At 35.9% G+C, this 23,878-nt stretch overlaps 1 protein-coding gene and 1 pseudogene across 2 annotated transcripts; both read left to right on the forward strand.

The window, feature by feature from the left end:
* Positions 1-169: 169 nt before the first annotated feature.
* Positions 170-22,952, forward strand: SLC25A46 (solute carrier family 25 member 46). Of its 2 annotated transcripts, none has more exons than XM_070412435.1 (8): positions 170-591; positions 3,351-3,393; positions 5,319-5,376; positions 5,975-6,052; positions 6,512-6,612; positions 12,532-12,588; positions 14,187-14,244; positions 18,312-22,952. In XM_070412435.1, exons 1-8 carry the CDS (start codon positions 291-293, stop codon positions 18,888-18,890), a joined length of 1,275 nt encoding a protein of 424 aa, XP_070268536.1. In that variant the 5' UTR covers positions 170-290; the 3' UTR covers positions 18,891-22,952. The 2 variants fall into 2 exon arrangements, with proteins under 2 accessions (XP_070268536.1, XP_070268537.1); XM_070412436.1 differs by having other exon boundaries at positions 392-591; positions 3,356-3,393.
* On the forward strand, positions 8,751-8,873 carry LOC139009625 (small nucleolar RNA SNORA66; annotated as a pseudogene).
* Positions 22,953-23,878: the final 926 nt, after the last annotated feature.

Below are 23,878 nucleotides of genomic sequence, written 5' to 3' on the forward strand. Positions count from 1 at the left end.
TCCGGTCACCTCACCATTTCCTCCTCCCTATTGGCGACAGTTTAAAGGCGGGCTCCGTATACCCGAATCGTCTCCCTAGCAACCGCGTCTCCGAAGACCGCCGGAAAAGGCTATGATCACGTGCGCTGTGAACTTCCGGGTTGTCAACGTGACTTCCGGTTGTCAGTTTCTCCGGACGCGGTGGCGGCAGCGGCGGCAGCGGAGGAGGAAGAGGAGGAGGAGGAGGGAGAACTGTGCGGCCCCAGTAGTGGTGGGCTCCAGGGGGCTCGCCTCGTCCTGCCCCGCCTGCGATGCATCCGCGGCGCCCGGACGGGTTCGATGGCTTGGGCTATCGCGGGAGTGCACGGGATGAGCGCGGTTTTGGCGTGGCCTTCCCTGCAAGGTCCTTCAGCTCCGGGCCGGAGCTGGGCCACTGGGTGACCACTCCCCCAGACATCCCCGGGAGCCGCAACCTGCACTGGGGCGAGAAGAGCCCGCCCTATGGCGTGCCCGCCCCCTCCACCCCCGAGGGCCCCGCGGAGGAGCCCTTTCCCGGCGGCGGCGGCGGCGGCGGCAGCGGCAGCGGCGGTGGCGTGCCGGGCCCGAGCACGGGTGAGGGACTCCGGGAGCCAGGCCTGGGTGAGGGGACTTGCGGGGCGGCGGCCCGCGGACCCCGAGAGCCGCGCCGAGGGTCCCGCCTTCGGGGTCTCGTGTTCTAATCGCGCGCCACACCCGGCGCCCTCCCCGCGTCCTCTGCCCTTGAAGCGGGCCTCCTCTCTTGTCCTCGCACGAATGTTTTCTCCGGGATGACTTCCAAAAAAAAGACACCTGTCTTAGCTAATTCAGTGACCACTGCATTTACTTGATGTGGTTCATTGTAGCTTTGTGTTCTGCAGAGTATTGTGTGTGTTTTTTTCCAGCATGGACAGGCTTGGGCTCAAACCCGGCTCTACCAGTATTAAAAGCTGAGAGACGGTGTGAACGTCTGTGAGCCCTCCGTTTTCTCATCTTTAAGGTGGATAGAAGAATAACAGGGTTTTTTAAGGGTTAAATAAAATGAGATATGAGTGATGCACAGTACATTGTGGAGCAAATATTTGTTTCCTTCCTTTTCCCTTTTAATTAAAGCAGTTGAGTCTGTTTTCTAAGACCCAAAATACCCCCTGGCATCAAACCCCTTTTTGGTAGAACAGAAAATGTTTATACTTTCCCCTTTTCTTCTGCTAAAACTTAATGGTAATATAAATTGAGCCTCACTCATATTAAATGATTCGCTTGAAATACATAGAGAAGTTGTAATTTTATTCTTTTTTATTTTTAACGGGCTAGTAACACTTTTCTATTTACATAAATTATAGATCCTAAACTCATATACCCCATGGGAACTCTGTAAAGATTTATGGAATTAAGAAATATACCCACCTTCTGCTTTTTTTTTCTGACCTAAAAATTCCTCTAACAAGCAAAAATCACTTCATACAATTTCAAGATAAGACTTTGAATTCAAGACATAGTTATTTTCCAAAGGATTGTCAGAAGACCTGTCTTTTAATTGCAGTACTTTGTGATTTAGATATTCTCAACATCTTTTTTTATTCATAAAATGGAAATGATGGCACCCTCTTCCCATTCTCCTGAAATTGTTAGAATAGTAGATTATATTAAACTAGAGGCCCGGTGCACAAATTCATGCACAGGTGGGGTTTCTTGGTCTGGCTGGGGATCCAGCCGATTGGGACCATCTCACCCAGTCCTGATGGGAGCTGGTGGCCAACTTCCTGCAGCCCCTCTTGCTGGCCGGCCCAGGGAGGCTGGCCAGGGGAAGGGGCCATGGGAGGTTGGCTGGCCAGGGGGAGGGACTGCGGGAGGTTGGCTGGCCACGGAGGTTGGCTGTGAGAGCACACTGACCACCAGGGGGAAGCTCCTGTGTTGAGCATCTGCCTCCTGGTGGTTAGTGCACATCATAGCAACCAGTCGACTGGTCGTTTGTATGCTTAGGCTTTTATATATATAGATATAAATGTAAGTATATTTATCATTGAATATAAAATATATTTTAAACATCAGTTTTATTCTCATTTCTTCTATGTTGACTTGCAGGTATAATAAGATTGATTTGGGATAACTATGAGGAATAGACTTTAAATGCAGTATGATAAGCAAATGATGTGGAGGGGGGACCAGTGATTTAGTATCATGCAATTAGCTTGTTCACTCTGTCTGGTTTTCTTTCTGTTGGTCCCAAGAGGAGTACTGGAAAATTATAAATGAAATAATTCAAAATGCATATATACTTGCTATACAGTTACATTCTTAGGCAGTAAAGTTTAGATTATTTTTTCATAATTTATGCTTTGATGGTTACAATGAGGAGGAGCTCTTAATGTAACTAGGGCTGTTGTTTTTTAGCAGCAGTAAGAGGCTGGTGAGTCTACTTTGCAAGGTGGATAGAAGCCTGAGAGCATTATACAGTTAATAATAAACCTTCCTAATACCTTCCAGAAAATATGGTATTTTCTGTTAATATTAGGGGATGATCGGGACACACAAAAAGGAGAAAGAGCTGGAAGGAGGAAAATACCTTAACTTGGGCAAAGAAAAGCTATCTCGCTTATACATTTTCCAAAATAAGGGTGAACCAAATAATGTCCTCAGGGACATGTTTACATGGTCTTGTTCTGACTGTAAGGAAATAGTGTGTTGCTTCATTTAAAAGAGCAGAGTTGAGGGGGAGCGGGGGGAGATGGGATAAGAGAGAAGAGAGAGAAAAGAGATTGAGAGCCCTTTATTGCCCATTTTGATTATTCTTTCAATTTAATAATTTCATGGTGTTTTACTTGTGACTGTTGGTTTAACGTAGATGCTCTCTACCACTAACAATGAATGACTAATTTTACAATATGGGAGGTAAAGTTGTTGGTGTACGTATCAGAGCTTTCTACAGAAAAAATTGTATGTTGTTTGCAGTCAGAAGTTATAGACTGGTAGCCCTTAGATTCTACCTGCAGATATGTTTGATTTGGCCCACATAATGTTTTACTGCTTTTTAAAATAGTTGCCAATCTTTTTTATTAAAAGATACCACATAAAAATAATATTTTTTAGAAAAATCAGAGCTTAGACACCAACCCTGAGCCCACAGTCCCACATTGCAACAATGAATTGGAGCTGAAGAGCAACTGTGCCTTGCAACTTGCCCCAAGCCCAATAGAGTTCTTCACTCATTCAAATGAATTCCCTGGCCCCTATCAGGACTTGACTTGGGGACCTGGTTTTAAATGAATATCGTGTTAATAAAAGAAAATATTTTTTTTGTTTTTTACAGTAAATCTAAATATTGGTTATGAGTAATCTTATTTCTTCTATTTTAGAACAGTTGAGTAGATTTGCTGGATTTGGTATTGGACTTGCAAGGTAATGTTCTATCTAAATAATTTTAATTTTTATTTATAGTTTTTAATGTTATAATAAATGATTAGTAGTGTTCCCTGTAGATTGATTCTTTGTAGCAGTAGATTAAATATTGAATAATATTTTGCAGAAAAAATTATTTAAAATTTATAAGTTAATTTTTTCCCCCAGTAAGGACAGAGAATAGTCATTAAATTTTATAATCACAAAATAATTTTTAAGGAATATTGTTACACCTTTCATATGTATCTATCCAAAGAGTAAATCATTAATTCTAATGTTATCTCTTCTCCAAAAACCAAGTCATTTTACATTGAATCTTTTTTTTTGATTGAATTATAACAAGATATTTATCAACATGGAGTCTAGGTTTCAGTTATAATCAGCATTTAATGAGCATCATTTTTATTTTTTATTTTTAATGATTTTTAATGATTATTTTGTATTAGAAAAACCTTTAGTCTTGATTTATGTGACCTTTAGTGAATACTGTTTCAAAAATACTGAACTTGCACAAAGGCTGATATATGCTAACAAAAGTCATTGTTTTAAACATTTTAATCGAGGAAAAATGACCTTATTTGTATGATTAAACTTGAGGATGTTAATATCAATAGAAATAAAATTTGTGTATTAAGGTTTTCCTTGTGCTGTAGTTAATTTTTCTTCAGCCTCACCGTTTATACTTTAAAAGTCATTATCATCCTATATAATAAAAGCCTAATATGCTAAGTGTCCGACCATTCATTTGACCAGTTGCTATGACGCACACTAACCACCAGGGGGCAGCCACTCCGACCAGTAGGTTAGCTTCCTGCTGGGGTCTGGCCGATCAGGACTGGGTGAGACAGGCCAGATACATTCTGGAACCCTTCCATGGTCCCTTCCTGGCCAGCCAACCTCCTGCAGTCCCTCCACAGCTGGCTGGCTGGCGCTGATTGGCCGGCCCTGATCAGGACTGGGCGAGATGGGCTGGACATTCCCTGGAGTCCTCCCACAGTCCCTCCCTGGCCCTGATCGTACACTAGTGGGGTCCCTCGGTCTGGCCTGCGGGGATCAGGCCAAAACCAGCTCTCTGACATCCCCTGAGGGGTCCCGGATTGTGAGAGGGTGGTTCTTGGGTGACACGCCCGGGAATCAGGCTCGCTCCTCTCTGGTTCTGGGTGCGTTGCCTGAGAACCACAGCTGCCAAGTCACCACAGCTCGGCAGCTCCTGCGTTGAGCATCTGCCCCCTAATGGCCATTGGGCATTATAGCTACTGGTCAGACAGTCACTTAGGCATATCTATCTATCTAAGTAGATAGATAGATAGATAGATAGATAGATAGATAGATGGATGCCTCTATATATATGTGTGTGTGTAGATGTGTGCATACCCATGCAGGCATGTGTTACTGTTAGTACTTAAGCCACAGTTGTAATTAGTGGTAAATACTTTCAGAACTATTTTGTACATAAAATACTAATCAATTAACATAGTCATTGAAATCCCTATAACTTAAGCGCAAAGTACATCAAAAACAAAATTTATAGAATGAGATTTATGAAAAATAGATAGCTCTTCTGATAGGAACTTTGTGCATAAGACATCTGAAAGAAATTGAAAGGGTCATTTAAATTGTCTAGGAAAAGAGTTTCCCATATTAGATATACAGAAATGTCGTTTCATATTTATATTATACATGTTAGTATTATATATTGTTTCCCTTGACTATCAGTTTCCAAATCTGTCTTTAATTCTTTTCATGTTGAATTTTGTTATTGGTACAATGATTTGTAAACATGATATTTTTTAATTTTTTTTTTATTTTAAGAATGGGAAACAAAATAATGCATGATTCTTCAAACAAAATTTATTTCAAATACATATATGTTATAAATTAAATTTTAGCTATATTACATATATTTATAAATTATTCTTATATAGTCTCTTTACAGAAAATGTACTGGCTCATCCTTGCATTGTTCTACGCCGCCAATGTCAGGTAAATATACTTCCTATGCAATAATCCCAACTCTGATTTGAAGTACAGAACTCAGCCCAGCTGGAGTGGCTCAGTGGTTGAGTGTCTCCACATCCCAATGAGAAGGGACTGGAATATGTGCTGCATCCTAATACTTTTAAAGAATTATTTCACTTAAGTATTGGTCCTGACCCCTTTTACTGATTTTATGATTTGCTAATTGTTTATAACTTAGAGTTAGAAAATACTAACCATTGGGAGACACATATCTCCTGTTCCTGAGTTCTTTGTGGTTCCTGAATGCTTTGCCACACTAAATGTAATTTGACTGTTTAAGGAAACAAAAATATCAAACCAAAAGGCCCTATTACATATGCTATATTATTGTGTATATTGTGCATTGGTTTTCAGCGTTATATTTATATAACCATATGTACTTTACTTTTAATAAGTTATTTAAAGCGCTTTTAAGAGTAATTTTGCTTTGCTTATGTGTAATTTATGCTGACTTTAGAATTGAACTTTTGTTTATGATGTGACTCCACAGTATTTCTTTCTAACCCTTGTTATTTCTTGCAAAACAATAATAGAAAATAATTATGAAATATATTTTTTACAGGTTAATTACCATGCTCGACATTATCATCTCACTCCATTTACAGTCATCAATATAATGTACAGCTTCAACAAAACTCAGGTCAGAATTAGTGTATAGATTTTGTTAAAATTATTTATGTGTCATTTTGCCTTAGTAATAATTAAAGCAACAGTAATTTCTTATAACCTAGTTAATAAAAATATCTTAACTCTTGTACTAAAACTAATGTAACATGATAATGGCATCTTTTTGGTATCACTGAATAATCAGTGAATTTACACCTTTGCCAAAATTAATTAAATATTAGTGGTATTTAATCAGTATTAGAGATACTCAATTAATTGGAATGTTCATCTTGGCCTAAAGGTAGGCTACCAAAAAATATTAAAATAATGTTAGAAATTAATTTAGTTGTAGTTTTCCACTAAAATGTCCTTTTAAATAATGTCTCATTGGAAATATCAGTAAACATTCAATATCAAGTTTTATTAAGTTCCTTTTTTTGGTGTTTCTTATTTACCAATTAACGAAAATAACAATAAATTTTGTTTATTGTAGGGACCAAGGGCCCTTTGGAAAGGAATGGGAAGTACATTTATTGTCCAGGGAGTCACACTTGGAGCAGAAGGAATAATTAGTGAATTCACACCTTTACCAAGGTACCTTTTTTGGCATTTTCTCAATATTAATGTCATATTAAAAATATAGCAAAATATGATAGTTTCTAATAATACCTTGAATTTAAAAACTTGACTTGCCTGAAGTAGCTAAGAGGAGAAACAGAAAATAAATTTAATTGCTATCTTATTGAATTAGCATATGATAAAGATAACTGCTTCCTTGTATAGTATCTATTGAGATATGTCTTTCAGCTCCTGCTGCTGTGTGTCAGCAACTAGCAATTAAGGAATAAACACGAGTATGTGAGCAATTCCTGCTCTTTAAGTAGCTAGTTTGATGAAGAAGACACATGTAAACAAATTACAGTACATCATTATGTGTGCTATAATTAAACAAATCCCTTTCAGAGCCCAAGGGACACTTTGCATAGAGTTATTGTTAGGATTTCAAAAAAGAACTGAAATCTGAGCTAAGTCTTGACTTATGGTCAGGAATTGACTTGGCAAAGAAGGAGAGGATTCAGAGTAGAGGTGACAGCATGCCCATTGGAGGTTGGAACATCTGGGTAATAAGTGTCTTATGCTAAGAATAGTGAGCATGTATGGAGTGGAATAGAAGGAAACGAGGTTAAGATGCTAAACTGAAGCATGGCAATGCCTTTGTAAGGGATTTAGGTTTTATTCTCTGTGAAACTGGGAATCGAAGGTGTTAGTTGTTGTTTCTTTTTGTGAACATATGGGTGATTTGATCAAGGATAATAGTCAAGTGATAGTGTGGGAAAAAATAATGGTGTAGACTATCAGTAATCTAGGGGGGGAAAAAAAGAAAAAAAAACTTGTGCAGAACTGTCAGTAATGTAGTCCAGATTGAGAAGGGTTTAAACTGTGGAATAGAATAGAAAACAATGAGCTGGAGAGACATTTCTGAAGTATATTTGATAACTGGTGATAGATTGGGAATGGGCATATGGGAGAGTGAGTTGTCATCAGTAACTGAGATTTCTAGATTGGAATCAAGTTGAAGAATTCATGAAGGAGAATAAGTTGGAATGGGAAAGAAGATAAGAAATTTAACCTTCAGTAGATGATGTTTGAGATTTCTGCAAAACAGTTAGGGGGAACATGTCTAATAAGTGGTTGGAACCGTGGGTCAGAGTCTTAGAAAAAATTTGAAGCTGAAGGCATAGCTTTGAATGTAGTGATATAAAAGCAGCAGTTGAAACATTAGGATGGATGCATTTCTGAAGGCGATAATGTAGACTAAGTGACAGGAAATGGACCAAACACAGAATCCTGGGCAATGTGTGAGTGCACACATGTGTGCCATACCTGTATGTGTATTAGGAGAGGTAATTGAGGGGAGTAATAAAAGATGATCACAAAACTCATTGAAAATAGCAGCAAACTGTAGAACAGTAATGCCATCGAAGCCAAGAGAGGTGAATTGGAATTGTTAGATACATTTGGAGGGAGAGGGTAGAGAAATTGGGTAAATTTACTTGTGCACCTGTTTTCTCTCTGAAACAGGATACAAGGTCATTTGGTGAAAGAAGAATGAGGGAAACTATGAAAAGAATGAGGAACCTAGGTTCTCAAACTTAATATGTTCTTGAAGGCTGTTAGAAAACTGAATCATGTTATCCCATTAGAAATAATGTAAATTGAATTAATCTGTTCCAGATCCCCAAATGATTCCCTGCTTTACCCTTTCTTATATACAGTACTATTTAATTACTGATTAATCTATAAGTAAACACTTTAAAAACAAAAAGGACATTAAATGTAAGTGAAAATTTAACAAAAAAGAAATGAAAAATTTCATAATAATAAGCAGCAACAACAACAAATATTCACAGCATAATTTCCTGAGATGTTAACGTGAGATTTGGTGGTAAAATGACTCATACTCCCGCATTCTCTCCTTTGTCACCTGAGAGATCAGTGACTGATCATATAGGTATCATCATTGAAAGGGCTGTTGGTTTGAGAAGTGAATTGTTTAAGATGGGAAACATTCGAGAACCAGGTTCAACTATATATGTTTGGGACAGTCACAGCTACTTTGTGTAACAGAAGGCAAACCTTACTAGGAATATATGAAAGGAATGTTAATAGATAATATTGGAAAGCATAAATTAGTGTAAGTGCTATTTGGTAGGAATCTTGTGATTTTTCCCTATCAACACTAGATCCCAGAGATAGCATTAAAGATCTTGAATGGTTTGCTAACGTAATTGTGGTGATAGAAATGTATTAGCCTCAGAAGCTACTGTGGTGGTTCATTCTATCCTAGTACAGTGTAAAAAAGAGATTTTGAATGGTTTGTTGATCCAAAGGTGGCCCCAGGCAGGTGAATTTTTTGGGTTGACAAGGAAGTGAGGTTGTTGCTGGTACAGTCAACTGGCATCTCAATCTTGGGATTCAGGCTTTATAGGGAAGAAAATGAAGACAGGCGAGACTGATAGTGGGCTTTTTGCCAGTGTTTGCTTTCAAGGACTGTATAGTCTTGAAGGTCTTGAAGTTCTTTTAACACAGCTTTGTTAAATGTTATAAACAAAACAAAACATTTGGCCAGCGACAAGTTTCCCATCATACTTTAAAAATCTGAATTTATGATGTTGGCTAACTTTATTCACCCTATTGCTTTTTATATCACAGGATAAAATGGGAAGTTAGTACTTGTCATCAAATGTTCTTGAAGTTCTGCCAGAAACACAAAATTTTATAAAAATTTAACAAATTTCAGGAATTTCTGTATGGTAAAGTATAAAGAATTCTACATTTGCAGTCAGACACCTTTGGTCCTGCCTACACCACTTTTTAGTTCTGGGAACTTAGGCAAATAATGACACTTCTCTAAAGCACAGGTGAAGTAGAAACTTTCACTCCAGGTTGAGAAGGAAAAAAAATGGGAATGGGAAGGCACAGAATTTTATGAAACTTTCTCATTCTGTAGACATACATACACATCAGATTATGTGGACATTTTGAATCATATTTAGGAAGACATGAGAGGTTATCTTTGTTGTATTTTATCTGGATAATTTTGGTAATAAGTCCCACTCATTAATTAATTTATTTACTTAATTTGCTAATATTTCCTGAGCACCTACTATGTTCTAGGTCCTGTACTAGAAATCAGGTATACAATGAGAAGAAACAAAAAGTACCTTAGGTCTAGTATAAGGGACATTCATTAAGTAAAATAATCCCACTAATGAATAACTAAGTACCAGTTGAGATTGTTCACAGAAGAAAAAGAATATGGTCCTGTGAGAGTATTAAAATAAAGGGTTAGGAACAGTGTCAGTAATAAAATGACACTTGTTTTTGTGTAGATTATGCATTAACTATGTATATTCATCTATCAAGTGGAAGAAACACGCGTGCCTGATGGCTGCTGAAAGGACAAATAAGTTGCCAACTAAAAACTGCATTGGATTTAGTGTCATGCAGGTCATGGGAACCTTGGCAAGAACTGTTTTTGTTGGAATAATTGGGTAGAAACCAATTTGGAGTGCGTTTAGAGGTGAGTGAGAAGTTAGGATGTGGAAATAGCAAACTTAGGAAGTTGGCTGTGATGAGAGATGAAAAAAAGTAGCTGAAGATGAGAGGTTTGGGTTGGGTTGAGGGAAGATTTTTTTTAAGAGGGAAGCTATTTGAGCATGTGAAATGAGAGACAATGGAAATTAAAGACTGCTTAACTATAGTTATTTAGATAATGGGGGAGGGGTTGGGACAGGGCAGGCTGGAGAGGATCAATGTGGGGGGAAGAGAACATATGTAATACTTTCAACAATAAAGAATTATTTTAAAAAACAACAACAAAAAAATTTTATTGTTTTTGTGTAGATTATGCATTAAGACACTATCAAATAGAAAACTATTTTGAGAAAAAGCAAGTCACTTCTCTCAGTTTTGTTGCTTGTTTTGAAGGGTAGTTTTTGCTTGTGAAAACAGTGATTTAAATGTATTTACACAGGTTTTGGTATTTAATAATGAAATATAAAAAGGTTTAATCACAAGTAGATTTCTACACTACCCTCTTTCCTGAAGCACTTAAATGTGCTAATTTAAATTTCTAGAGCTGTGGCAGTAAGTTTTACTCATTTTATAAAGGAGTAGAGAATAGATACAAAGAAGAAAGTCTCAATTTTTTATAATTGATTATAAATTTTATTTTTCTCTCTTTTACCTTAATAATCTTCCCTTAATAATTAGTTTTGTATTCAAAGGGAAGGTGGCCCTGTCCTTTCAGAAACAGGCCACAGACCCGTCTGTCCATAATGTTAATAACAGTTTCATGCTTCAAATCAGTGTCATAATAGCCTTGAAAAGAGTAATAGTGCCCAGATGATTGGCAAACCATGTAGCATATTTTGTTTTATAATTATAAAGTCACTGTCAGATGAAAGGCCTAATTTTTTTTGCATTTTTCATCTTAATCATTAAATATCATTTTGGCTTTATTTTTCTGTGGTTGTTCAGGCCTGTAGTATTCTAGTATTAATCAGAATGTGACCCAGAAGGTTCCCTAGGGTCTAATAAATTAGAGAAGGTTATATTCTATTGCCTAAAAATTTCTCTACAGACCTCTCAGTCTCTTAGAAAAATGTAGGAAAATTCACATACCACCCGTGCTATAATTGTACTGAGTCTGTTTTTAGAGCACTTATATTATTAGTGATTAATTATTTTTGCCTTTTTGATGTAAAATATACTTATTCCTTTATCTCCTTATGTTTCTTGTGTTCACTTACTTGAGATAGAAAATGTTTTCTCAGTTTCCTGCTGTGGCTATTGTTCAGTAAGTGTTAATTTTATCAGGGGAACTGGTAGTAGCTAGTCTCCTCTTTATTTTACACCCTCCTTTCTTTGTATTCTCTCTCTCCCTTCCTCCTCCTTCCCCTCCCCTTCAATCCTCACTGTCTGACTCTTCATTTACTCTCCCTTTTGCTCTTCATATTCTTTTCTCTTTTTTTACTTTTCTCTTGATACAACTTTTTCCTTTTTTGTTCTTCTTTCAGCTTGCCTCTCTTCTTTTCCTTCTCTTTCCTGGTTTCCAAAGGTAGCCTAAATAGCAGGAAACACCCAGTACTAGACCTTGGTTCCAGATCTAGCATTTTCCTGTGTCTTTTGAACACATCCCTGTGACCTTTTTGAAAACCTTTATTTTCTCAAAGTAAAACAAACACAACAATACCTGCTCTGCTGCTCTCACAGGGTTCCTTCTTGTATCAGATGAGATGAGAGGGAGCGGAGGCAGAAGCAGACTTCACGTCAGAGACCAGGGTTTAGAGCCCTTGTTTTACTACTAACATTAATCTGCATATAATTACTTCATTTTGTTTATTGTTTTTTATTCCTATTCTTACATACTTTTTAAAGCTTTATTTCTCCCTTTATCCTATTCCTTGTTACCTTTTCCCTTTCCCACCCATTCTTTTTTACTCAACCTATCACTTTTTTAAAAATGTTTTTTTATTGATTTCAGAGAGGAAGGGAGAGGGAGAGAGAGATAGAACTATCAATGAGGGGGGAGAGAATCATTGATCAGCTGCCTCCTGCACGCCCCCTACTGGGAACCGAGCCTGCAACCTGGGCATGTGCCCCAGAGGGAACCCTTCAGTCTGCAGGCCAATTCTCTATCCACTGAGCCAAACCAGTCAGGGCTCAACCTATCACTTTTATATCTCCTTTAATTTCTCATGTTCATTTTTGTAATCAGTTATAACTTTCTCCTCTGTCAGCCAATACAAAAATACCTTGAACATTGTTTTTCTTTTCAAACCACTACAGTTGTTTCAAATGTGTCCCAGAAAGGAAAATGTTTACCATTAGAATATATTTCTTCTATAGATTTTTTTAAAATAAAACTTGATTACTTTTTTGCAAGTTGGGCTAATTGAAGATGTTTTAAGTAACATGACTTTTGTTTTACTTAAATTTATTTTTTAGGGAGGTTTCACATAAATGGAATCCTAAACAAATAGGAGAACACCTTCTGCTGAAATCGTAAGTGAAATTTATATTGAAAATTTATATTAATTTTTATAGCATTACAACTGAAAATTTTATTAAATAACTATATGGAAGGAAATTAGAGCAATGAAATATTTGAGGGACTAGAATTTCAAAGGACAAGTTACAGGGTTTAGGAATAAAAATCCTGAACTATTATTATCTTTAAAATAAATCTTTCTAATTTGAAAGGGTGAAATCACAACCTAATTTTTCTTTGTGTTCTTAGGAAGTTAGCACAGGTCCTCAACTTTTTAAACACAAGTTGCCAAGAAAATTATTATTATTATTTTATTATTAATTAGAGATAACAAATTTATTTGTATGGTGATGAGCAAACTAAAAAACGTAGTCCTGAAGGCACTCAATGATTTTACAACATTGACCATTTTCGTAGATTAGAATTTTACTCTTCACTTTTTAATTTTTTTTGAAGATTGTGAATTGGAAACCCCCCTCCAGCTTGCTGGCTCCCTTGGTGGGGCATTCTAGCTCATTATTACTTAGTGATGTTCCATTCACCTTGAAAACTACTACTTGCCAGGACCTGGCCCGTAGGGTTAGGTAAGTCCCACCTTGATATTATTTTAATAACTATATTTTGCAGGCTTGCAAAGTTGTAATATTACTCTGCCTAATATTAGTGGTAGGAAACAACTTTGCAAAGCTGTACAATATTGTTTTTTAATAATAAAAGGGGACTTCACTTACCATTGAAGACTGGCTGGGTGGGAAATCTGGGAATAGATAATAATAATATAGGATAATAGCAGAACTTGTTCAGATATCATTGAGAAGGCAAGCAATAGAATGGATCCACACCCTGTATTTTAAGTGTCAGAGTAATAGGCTTCATTACCTATGTGCAGGTAGAGGTCCAAACAATGACTCAAATGAGCCTCCATTTCATACCGTTTTAAAATAAAATCTATGTTCTTTGCAGGCTGTCCCTGTGTTATTATTAATAATGTTTCATTTCTAATTGTTGAATAAAGATTTTTCTGTTACAGGTCTCAGAAGTATCTTTAGGCTATAGGTATTAATAGTTGAAAACCTTACAAATATAATTCAGGCTTGAATATAAATTATGTTGATACATTAAAGTAGATATTTAAAGATCCTATCTAATAAAGAGGGAATATGCTAATTGACCCTCACACTGTCACAAAGATGGCGGCGCCCACAGCCAATAAGGGAATATGCTAATTGACTGTCCCACCCTCAAAGATGGCAGTGCCCACAGCCACAAGATGGCGGCGCCCAGTCCCCTCTGCCCCGCTCCATGCCTGCCTCCGGAGTCCCCTAGTCCCCTCAGCCCCCTAGCCGCCCACGGCTGGCTCGAGGCGTAGGCAAACCGCCCAGGGCCGCCCGAGGCTTGTGCTGCCAGCAGTGACAGCATCAGAGGTGTGATGGGGCATTGCCTTCCCCTGATCACCAGGTCGCCTCCCGCCCCTGAGGGCTCCCGGACTGTGAGAAGGGGCAGGCTGGGCTGAAGGACCCCCACTCCAGTGCATGAATTTTCATGTACCGAGCCTCTAGTTTAGTATAAGTATCTTGTTTCAATAAGCTGATGTTTGTTTTAATTTCTACAGCCTAACTTATATAGTGGCAATGCCTTTTTATTCAGCAAGTCTGATTGAAACAGTACAGGTAAGCTATTTTTTATGGTCATTTTTTACTTAAAATGTTTTTGGAATATTAAATGTATTGAATGTATTATTTATGCCTAGTTTAAAACAGTATCCTTTTAAAATTTTATTTTGAAAATACACACATATCAAAGATTATATACTAGCACTTTGCTGGTAAGTATATTTCCTTTGCAAACCTACTTCACACTTTTAGTTTTAATTTATTTTATCTCTTCCGTAGACAGCTGTATACTCTTTATTCAGATATCTCAGAATCCAGCCTATGACTTGCTTTGAATACAAAAAATCCAAAGGGTTGTGTTTTTTTTTCAACTTTCTAAGACACAACTCAGAATGGTTATGGCTTGTCATAGGTCAATAAATTAAGCATGAAACATGATAATCATCCTAACAGTGAGAAGGTAGTCTGCATAATAGTTTACTAACAGCATTCTTATTAAATATGCCTTTTAAGGAACATTTGATGCTATGGTGTGTCTCCTGCTAGTGTTTTAAATTGTTTTATTATTTCTAACCACAGGGTGGCGCTCAAGTACATCAAATTTATAGATTTTTTTTCTCCATTGGGTTCTTACACTTAAAACTGTCAGATGAAGATAGTTTAACTTCACCTATACACAAAATCCAATTAATTGTTTATCACCTATCTGCCATCTCCATCATCACATCCTCTAGCATATTATTTGTCTTCAATAAGTATGAATTCCTTCTCTATAAACACCTCAATGGATCAGCCTTTTCTCTTCAAATTACTCTTTTCCATGTAATTGCTTTCCTGGCCCCATTGTTGATTATTTATTTATTTATTAATTTATTTATTTTTAGAATTGACTTCAGTTAACAGAAGTTAACATCTTGCTACTCAAATACACTTTTCTCTGCTTTTGCACTTGGCATTGTGTTAAGTAAATGATACCGCCTTTGGGACTACAGCTTATAGTTATTACTCTATGAGATATTCTCATAAATAAGGAAAAAAACAGCAAGAAGGTGATTGTTTAAGAAAAAACAAGCAGCATGATATTAAGTATATCAGAATCACATGTCTGTTTAGATCTGTGACTTTAAACAAATATCTTAACCTTTCTAAATCTTTCTCATTCATAAAATGGGAACAGTATTTTAATAACTGGGTTGTAAAAATTGAGTTACTTATATAAAGTGCTCAGCTCACTATGTTTGTTTGCTTATTTAACCCAGTATCTACCCCTCTTTTTCCTGCTCCAGGTTCTACCTGATAATTGCCTCATTTTGATTTCTTTGGTCTGATTTTCTAGAAATCTTTTTATGTCTTCTTAAGTTTCTCCTCTTGCACATCTTCCTCTTCTTTAAGTAACTTCTTTGCCACCTGTTCTACCATAGTCCGATACATAGTCCTTGACCCTGTCTGCTTTTATCCTGTATTCACCATCCTGGAGAACTCACTTACTCTCATGAATCATTTTGACTCTAATCTTTAAAATGTGAATTAAATCATCATCACCTCAAGACTCAGCGCATAAAAACAATATTGTCTTATTCCCCTGAAAATTATCTTCCTTTTGAGCATCTCCTTTCTTATTAATGTATTATTGTTATCTTCACCCTAGAGACTTAAAACTTTAGTTCTTATTTTTAGAAATGTCGTGATTTTTATATTTCTTTCATCCTTCATAATCAGGCAGTCATTATGCCTTCTTAGTTCTAACTCCAAACCGTAACTGAGATTTGTCTGTTTCTCTCCACTGAGAGGCAACCATTCCCATCCCTTCTTTATCACATACTTGGTTTATTATGTTAGCTTCTTTCTTTCTGTTTTACGTCCAGTGGGTTTTTGCCCTCCTGGGAGCTCTTTGAGAACATTCTTCCCTTGAAAAATACACATTCATACATAGATCTCCTGAAGACCTCCTTGGTCCCTTAAATATGAACTTCCTAGTAAGCTGTTGTCTTCATTAACAATCCTTGTTCTAGTCACTGCATTCCACATCAGTGTAAGATTGATGTTCTTCACTTTCATTTCTTACATCCTTTTGCTGATTAAGGATCCACACTGACTCATACTTCCTAAAATCAGTTTCAGACTTTTCAGCATAGTATTCAATTAAGGTTTTTATTGACTTCACTTCACCTTTTCAGTTAACCTTCTTTAACTGATCATTTTTTTTAAACATCATTAAATATTTATTGAGTGTCAACCTGTATCAGGCACCATTATAGACCTTGGGGATATAACAGCAAACAAAACAGACAAAAATAGTCTGCCTTCATAGAGTTATATTTTTGTGGGGAAGATAAACATAAACAAAATCAATATAAAGTATACTAGGTGGTGCTTAGTGCTAAAGAGAACAAAAATAAAGCAAGGAAATTAAATAAGATTAATGGGTTGAGAGGAGCAGCTATTGTTTTGTTTTGTTGTTTTTTTCATCAGAAAGGCCTCACTGAGAAGGTAACGTTTGAGTAAAGATCTGAGCATATGAACTACTTAGATATTTGGGAGAAGAACATTCTAAGCAAAGGAAAAGTAAGTGCAAAGGCCCTGTGGTCAGATTGTATTTCATGTGTTTGAAGAGCAAAAAGGGGGGCAGTATAGTTGAAGCTCACTAAGCAAAGGGGAGAACAGGAGGAGATGAGTACTGAGAGGTAAGAGGATGATAAATCATAAAGGACATTTTAGGTCATTGTAATAATTTAGCCTTGACTTTGAGGGATATGGAAAGTCTTTGGCATATTTGAACCAAAGAGTGATTCTAACATGTCTTCATTAGGATCTCTTTCGCTGCTGTGTTAAAAATAGACTAGAGTGGGAAAGGATCAGAGATTGGTAAAGGGACTAGGTGAGCTGATTTTAGTCTGTGGTTTTAAATGTATTATATTTACTGAAAACACATTGATATGTTCAGCTTGAAGCTTTTTTTATATCATCTGAAATGTAAACTCCAAGTTTACCCCTTAGACTTAACATATCTGAACTCTTGATTTCTCCCCAAAATGCTACCCCATCCATATTTCCCAACCCAGTAAGAGCCATTGCTATTCCACTTCCTCTGGCCAACAGTCTTGAGGTTATCCTTGACTTCTCTCCTTCATACCCAAATCCAATGCACCAGTAATTCTTATTGGCTGTAATTTGAGGATAAAAGCACAGCTGACGCACTTCCCTTCCATTACTACCTGGTAGTCCATCATCTCTTTTCTGGATTATGTAAGAACTTTTTAACTGGTTTCTCAGCCTGCCCTCTTGTTCTCTGCACAATAGCCAGTGTTAACCTAAATTATATTTTGTCCATCTTCTGCTTAAAACCAGCTATTTTTCCATCTGATTTTTCCATCTGACTAAAAGCCAAAGTCTACTCAATGGCATGATATGGCCCCATACTACTTTATAACTTCATTTTATACTTTCTCTTCTTCAATCATTACTATAGCCAAATTGGCTTCTTGCTGTTCCTTTTCTGCCTGTGCATGACTCTGACCTGTATCACAAACTTTGTAATACACATCCTCAAAATTATAGATAGGCAGAAACACTGCAGATGAGAATGACATTTATTCAGTGCCTTCCGGATTTCAGGCCTTTTTTCACTTAATACTCCTAGCAACTCTATGCATCAAACATAGGTGGTACTAATTCCATTTTTATAGAATGGTAAACTGACTGTTAGGAGAAGTTAAATAACTTGCCAATGGTCAAATAACCAGTAAGTAATGGAGGCAGGGTTGAAACCCATTTGTAAGAAGTCTAAGCACTATACTACCTCTTTTGGTGTCATGGAGTTAATGTGTTTCAAAATTATTTCTAAGGAGCTTCTTGAGGCCGGGGAAACCAGGTGTGTCCCCATCCACATCTCCTGTATTTTCCTTGTCCAATAAAAGTAGCTTCCACTTCACTGCTATCTGTTTTATTAAATTTCATTTGAAAAAAGAATCTAACACCTAGGTAACATTTAAAATCTGTAAGCTATTGATGTTTTCCCTTTTTGGTCAGCAAGTTAGTATTTAAAAGGAACCTAAAAATAGCCCTTTTGGGGGGGCAAAATAAGCAAATATTAACTTCCACTCATTTCATCATTTTTATTTTAGAGTGAGATAATTCGAGATAATACTGGGATTTTGGAATGTGTTAAAGAAGGCATTGGAAGAGTGATAGGCCTGGGAGTGCCTCATAGCAAACGACTACTTCCTCTTCTCTCCTTGATCTTCCCCACGGTGCTGCATGGGGTTCTTCATTACATCATCAGCTCCATCATTCAGAAGATCGTCCTACTAATTCTAAAGAGAAAGACTTATCATGGCCACCCAGCTGAGAGCACTAGCCCAGTACAGAGTATGCTGGATGCTTATTTTCCAGAACTTATTGCTAACTTTGCTGCCAGTCTTTGCTCTGATGTTATACTTTACCCCTTGGAAACAGTTTTGCACCGCCTTCACATTCAAGGAACACGCACAATAATTGACAATACAGACCTTGGCTATGAAGTGCTTCCAATTAATACACAGTATGAGGGAATGAGAGACTGTATCAATACCATAAAGCAGGAGGAAGGAATGCTTGGTTTTTATAAAGGGTTTGGTGCTGTTATAATACAGTACACACTGCATGCAGCTGTCCTACAGATTACCAAAATCATTTACTCTACGCTTCTTCAAAATAGCGTTTGAGATATAAGTTCCCGATTAGTCTAAAAGGCACAATCTGGACACTTTGCTATGAAATTGTGAGGGTATAAAAGTGATACTGGGGGGGAAATGGATTATAAGTGAAACTGGTAGAGAAAGCCCGTGCTCATTATATTGACTTTTTTTTAAAGGCATAGGTCTTTTTGGGATCAAAAGTATTCTAAATTTGAAAACTCAATAAAAATAATATTCATCAATTAAATTCTAGCTAGTGTAGCACGCATACTGAACTAAAATTGGTCTTGAGCAGAAGCAAAAATTTATCAGCCAACACAAAACAAAATTTTACAGAGCTGAATTTATTCCATCTAACTTTAATATTTATTACATGTTAATTTTACCTTCTTGGTTGATATTGGTATGTCATCCTTAATATATAGTATCAAGAGGTCATAGTTTACCTTCAAGCAAATAAATATGTAACCAATGATAATGATGAGAAGGATTAGATTTGGCAATCTGAAATCAGGAGTTGAAGTTTTAAATTGTATTATCCCTATATAACGTTTTAATGGCTGCGTATTTATTACATAAAGCCATTTATGTTCACATACAAAACTTGGAATTTCCTTCCTTTCAACAAATTTTCCACCTTTAGATCAGCTTATTGCATAAGATGACGTCACACACTTTCTGCCTAAATATAAAAATAAAATATTAAAAGCCAAGTTATCCAAAGATTTAAGGCAAACAATATACTTGTCTATATCCAAATACAGCATTTCGGTGCCAGCAACTTAATATTCGTCATATGTTTATAAAGCTTGATTTGCTTACCTAGTTATGTGAATCATCAGGCTGTTTTTAGAGCCACTCTTAACAGAGATAGAAAATAAAATAATCATGACAACTATTACTGTTTCTAAATTTAGAAATTGTGTACTGAAAGGAATGTCAGTTGTCTTTCATTTCTGAATGACCTGTCTTAGTGGAGACGCGATTAAAATTCACCTGGGAATTTATGCCTCTTGCCTTCTGTATAGTTATCATAAATTAATGTCTTCAGTTTTTATTCCAGTTTTGTTTAAAATTTCATACTCCAAACTAGATATACATAAATGGAAAAGCAGGTCTCTCCAAATCGCCTTTTATTTAAACTTGTTTGGATGAATACTGAAGAAAAAATACAAACTTTAAAGGAAGTTTGTCCTCGCTTTTTATGGATGAGGTAAAGAGGTAAATTTCAATAAATAAGCAAAAAAATAATCAGTTTAATAAAAAAAATTGTATGTTCCTAAATGGATGAAGCTCTTTGTGTAGTAAAATGATATGCTCTTGACTGATCCATCATTAAACATTTTAAAGTTTCATTTCCTCCTATAAGTGGTCACAGTTTTACTATGAGCCATGTAGCACACTGAAGTGCAGTGACTTTGCACTTACATTTTCCAAACAGATTTATAAATAGATTTATTTTAGTTGCTAAATATCAGCAAACTGGTTACTTTATGTGATTAATAATGTTGGAAACAAAAATGATATCCAGAAAGTGTGAAACAGTATTTAAGTAGCAACTCTCTTTACTATCCTGTGTTGTATGTTTGTGGGTGGTTTTTTTCCCCCCAATTACTAAAACATACAAGTTGTACGTTTTTAAATTTCACCAAGAGAGGAAAAATAAAATTAAACACCACTGATCATATGTATTTTATGGTTACTCCTTCAGATTATGGTTTATTTTGTCCAACATATGGCATTTAAATTATATTCATTACTTTTAAACTACTAAGTAAATTGTTAGATATTTATATGTTGAACTTCCTAAAAATCCTTTTATTTTTATTATAATCAATGAAGATTATTTCAGACAAGAGTTAACTTCTGAAAATTGCAAGTTTCAGAATATTTCTGGAAGAGAATTTGAATGGAACCAAGTATTTACTAGTGGAAATATATGGGATCTTTCACCTAGCTAAAAATTAGGTATTTCAAGATTGATGGAAGTTAGCATGAAGATTCAGTTAGATAACTTTCATTATGAAATCATTATAAGACTAATAGCTGAACCACACACAAGTAAGGTTAGTCTTGTTTTCTGTCTCTTTGGAAAAAGAATACAAATTAACATCAAAACTAAAATTGAAATGTGGCCAAAACAATTGAAATGTGGCAAGTTAAAATACTAATTTTTTTAACCCCTCACCCGAGGATATATTTTAATGATTTTAGAGGGAGAGGAAAGAAGAGAGAGATAGATGAAGAGAAACATTGATCTGATCAAACCCGCAACTTGGGTATGTGCCCTGACCCTTTTGGTGTACTGGACGACACTCTAGCCAACTGAACCACTCAACTAGTGCAAAATACTAATATTTTTTACTCCATTCCAAATTAGTAGAAATATAAAAATCTTTAAAATTTAAGCACTTAAATGCTTGCCAAATATGTTTAACTGAATTTAGAGAGGAATAAGTGAAATAAACATTGGACATTCTCTTTCCCTTTTTAAAAGTGCTCTATTTCTTTAGTATATAGGTGCCAAAAGCAAATATCCATGCACTGCATTTCTTTAGGTGATAATAGCTCAGAATAATATTTGTAATTCAGTATGATTAATAGTATTATGAATGAGCATCTATTAAAATATTCCATAGGCCCAATGGTCCTTTCATACAATTGATTTTGGCCATGGAGATGAAGTGTAATACGCTTCTCTTACATTGTATGATTTCTTAATTTGAGTCATAGCCAGAAAGCAAATTGAATTAAAAACTGAAACACATGATAAATATTAATTTACTTTGTTTAGTGAATTTGTTCATTACTTTGTTCATTGATTTGCTAAATCTGTTTATAAATTTCTTTACTGTGAGGTACCCTTTCTAGACCCTTGAAAAATAATTCCTAAATTTATCAAATTTAGTCAAGCCTCTAAACTTTCAGCACTAGATGCTATGAGATAGTTAAAAACCAGCCAATTCAAAATGGCTCTGGATTGGGGGATGTGATGTCTTGGTTACTGTTTTCACAAACAAAACTGGAGAGGTAAGGAGTCTCGCTCATGTACCTGACTACTCACAGCTGTCTTTTTAGTACTGGCTTTCTTATAACCGCACAAAATATTCATTTTACCCGTTGGGCACAAATGCTTCAACATTTCTCTGTGTTGATAAATCTGCTCAGAAAATAAAATATTCTGCTTTGATACTGGTCTTTTTCTCATGCGATTCTGGAGGATGTTTGCCCTCAGTTTGCTTACTCCCATGTTTTCACATAAAGGACTACTTTCCAGCTCTTGAAAGGATAGGCAGGTTTGAATTAGTTATTTTTAGTAATACATAAGCAAATAAAACCCCCTTAGTAACAATTCACATTGCACTAGAATTTCAGTGATCTTAACGTTGGCATTTCTGCTTTCTCTTCTAAATTGTTGTACATTTTGCTTGCTAATGTAATGTCTTTCTTTTGAGTCATTGAGAATCACTGATATGGTACCAAGTTGTATATATAGCACAGTAGCAACAATTTGGGATTTGACAATGACTCATATAATGTTACCTCAACTAGAAGAGGTGTTTTATCTGTATGTGTATTTTGGTGTATCTTTTTAAGTTGTTTTTATCTCACCGGTGTTTTAAATCTTTTCAGTAAGTTGTGTAACATGAAAAGATTCAATAAAATGTTGAAATAAAATTAGAATTTTTCTATTACTGAAATGTTGAAATAAAATTAGAATTTTTTTTATTACTGATGCTGGAGAACTATACAGGCTGGTGATATAGGGGTTTCAGAATGTGTCACCCCAAAATATGCCGGTTGGCATTTGTTTTAAAGGTACTTGAGAAATAGTGATGCAAAAAGGACATTGCCCCTCCTTTGCCCCTCTGAAAGTGGATGATAAAGTTACCCTGCTTGTACCAGGGGGGTAGAAGGCACCCTCATCCTACCAGAGACATGGAATTTAGGGCTGAAAGGGCTGTGTAAATAAACCTTGTTAATTCCTCACCATTTACTTTCCTTAGCCCAAACCCCTCTGCCTTGTCAATTCTTCACAAGTGGATTGTTTCAGTGTCTAAAAGATAATAAAACTTTCTGCTATGCTCACTTCTTTGCGTCATGTTTTATAGGGCTCCTGTATATACAAGCTGAAATTTTTCTCCTATTAATTTGTCTTATGTCAATCAAGTTATTAGACTAGCCAAAGAAGGGAAGAAGGAAAATATTTCTACATCTAGAGTGCAAAAGGTTACATTTTTGTAAGAAATGAATATCAAGAAAAAGTATATATGTAAAATTAAACTTTTTTGCCCACCATTTAAAAAATCCTGTCTTGGTGATGTTTTTATGAATTTGACTCCAAAGGCAAGGGAAAAGAATAAACAAATGGGACTACATCAAACTAAAAAGCTGTACAGCAAATAAAATGACCAACAAAACAAAAAGATGTTAGAAGACATTTGCAAATGATATTTTTGGTAAGGGTTAACATCCAAAATATATAAAGAACTCATACAAGACTACAACAACAAAAATGATTTAAAAAGTGGGCAAAATCTGAATAGACATTTTTCTAAGGAAGACATATAGTAAGTATACTGGTTAATTGATTTTTTTCAATAGGTGGAGTTTAACATATGTTAATATATATGCGATTTGATATGTATGCTATTTTGTATTGACAAGCTTCAAAATTTCATGTCAAATTTTCTGACGTTGTTAACATCATAGATATTTTTACACTTAAAAATGTTGAATTTTGTGCCCCAAAAACATTTCCGGGAAGTTTTAATTCATTTATTTTGAAAAAAAAGTGCTGCTGAAAGTTACTGTATACTTCAGGAAGCTTATGGTGAACATGCTCCATCTCAAGATACTCGTGAACACTGGTTTAAATGCTTTAAAAGTGATGATTTCACTGTGAAAGACAATGTTCAGGTCAACCGAAAAAGTTTGAAGACCAACAATTACAAGCATTATTGGATGAAGTTGCGGGTCAAACTCAAAAACAACTTGCAGAAAAATTAAATGTT

This window comes from Myotis yumanensis, unplaced genomic scaffold (genome assembly GCF_028538775.1).
Source record: "Myotis yumanensis isolate MYYU_CA2020_CCGP unplaced genomic scaffold, mMyoYum1.0.hap1 SCAF_4, whole genome shotgun sequence".
NCBI lineage: Eukaryota > Metazoa > Chordata > Mammalia > Chiroptera > Vespertilionidae > Myotis > Myotis yumanensis.

Excerpts from the sequence above, each read along its gene's own strand:
- SLC25A46 (XM_070412435.1), top strand. The coding sequence starts at position 291 with ATGCATCCGCGGCGCCCGGACGGGTTCGATGGCTTGGGCTATCGCGGG. Across the intron at positions 3,394-5,318 it reads TTTGGTATTGGACTTGCAAG|TCTCTTTACAGAAAATGTAC; the intron begins GTAATGTTCTAT and ends ATTCTTATATAG. Across the intron at positions 14,245-18,311 it reads GTCTGATTGAAACAGTACAG|AGTGAGATAATTCGAGATAA; the intron begins GTAAGCTATTTT and ends TTTTTATTTTAG.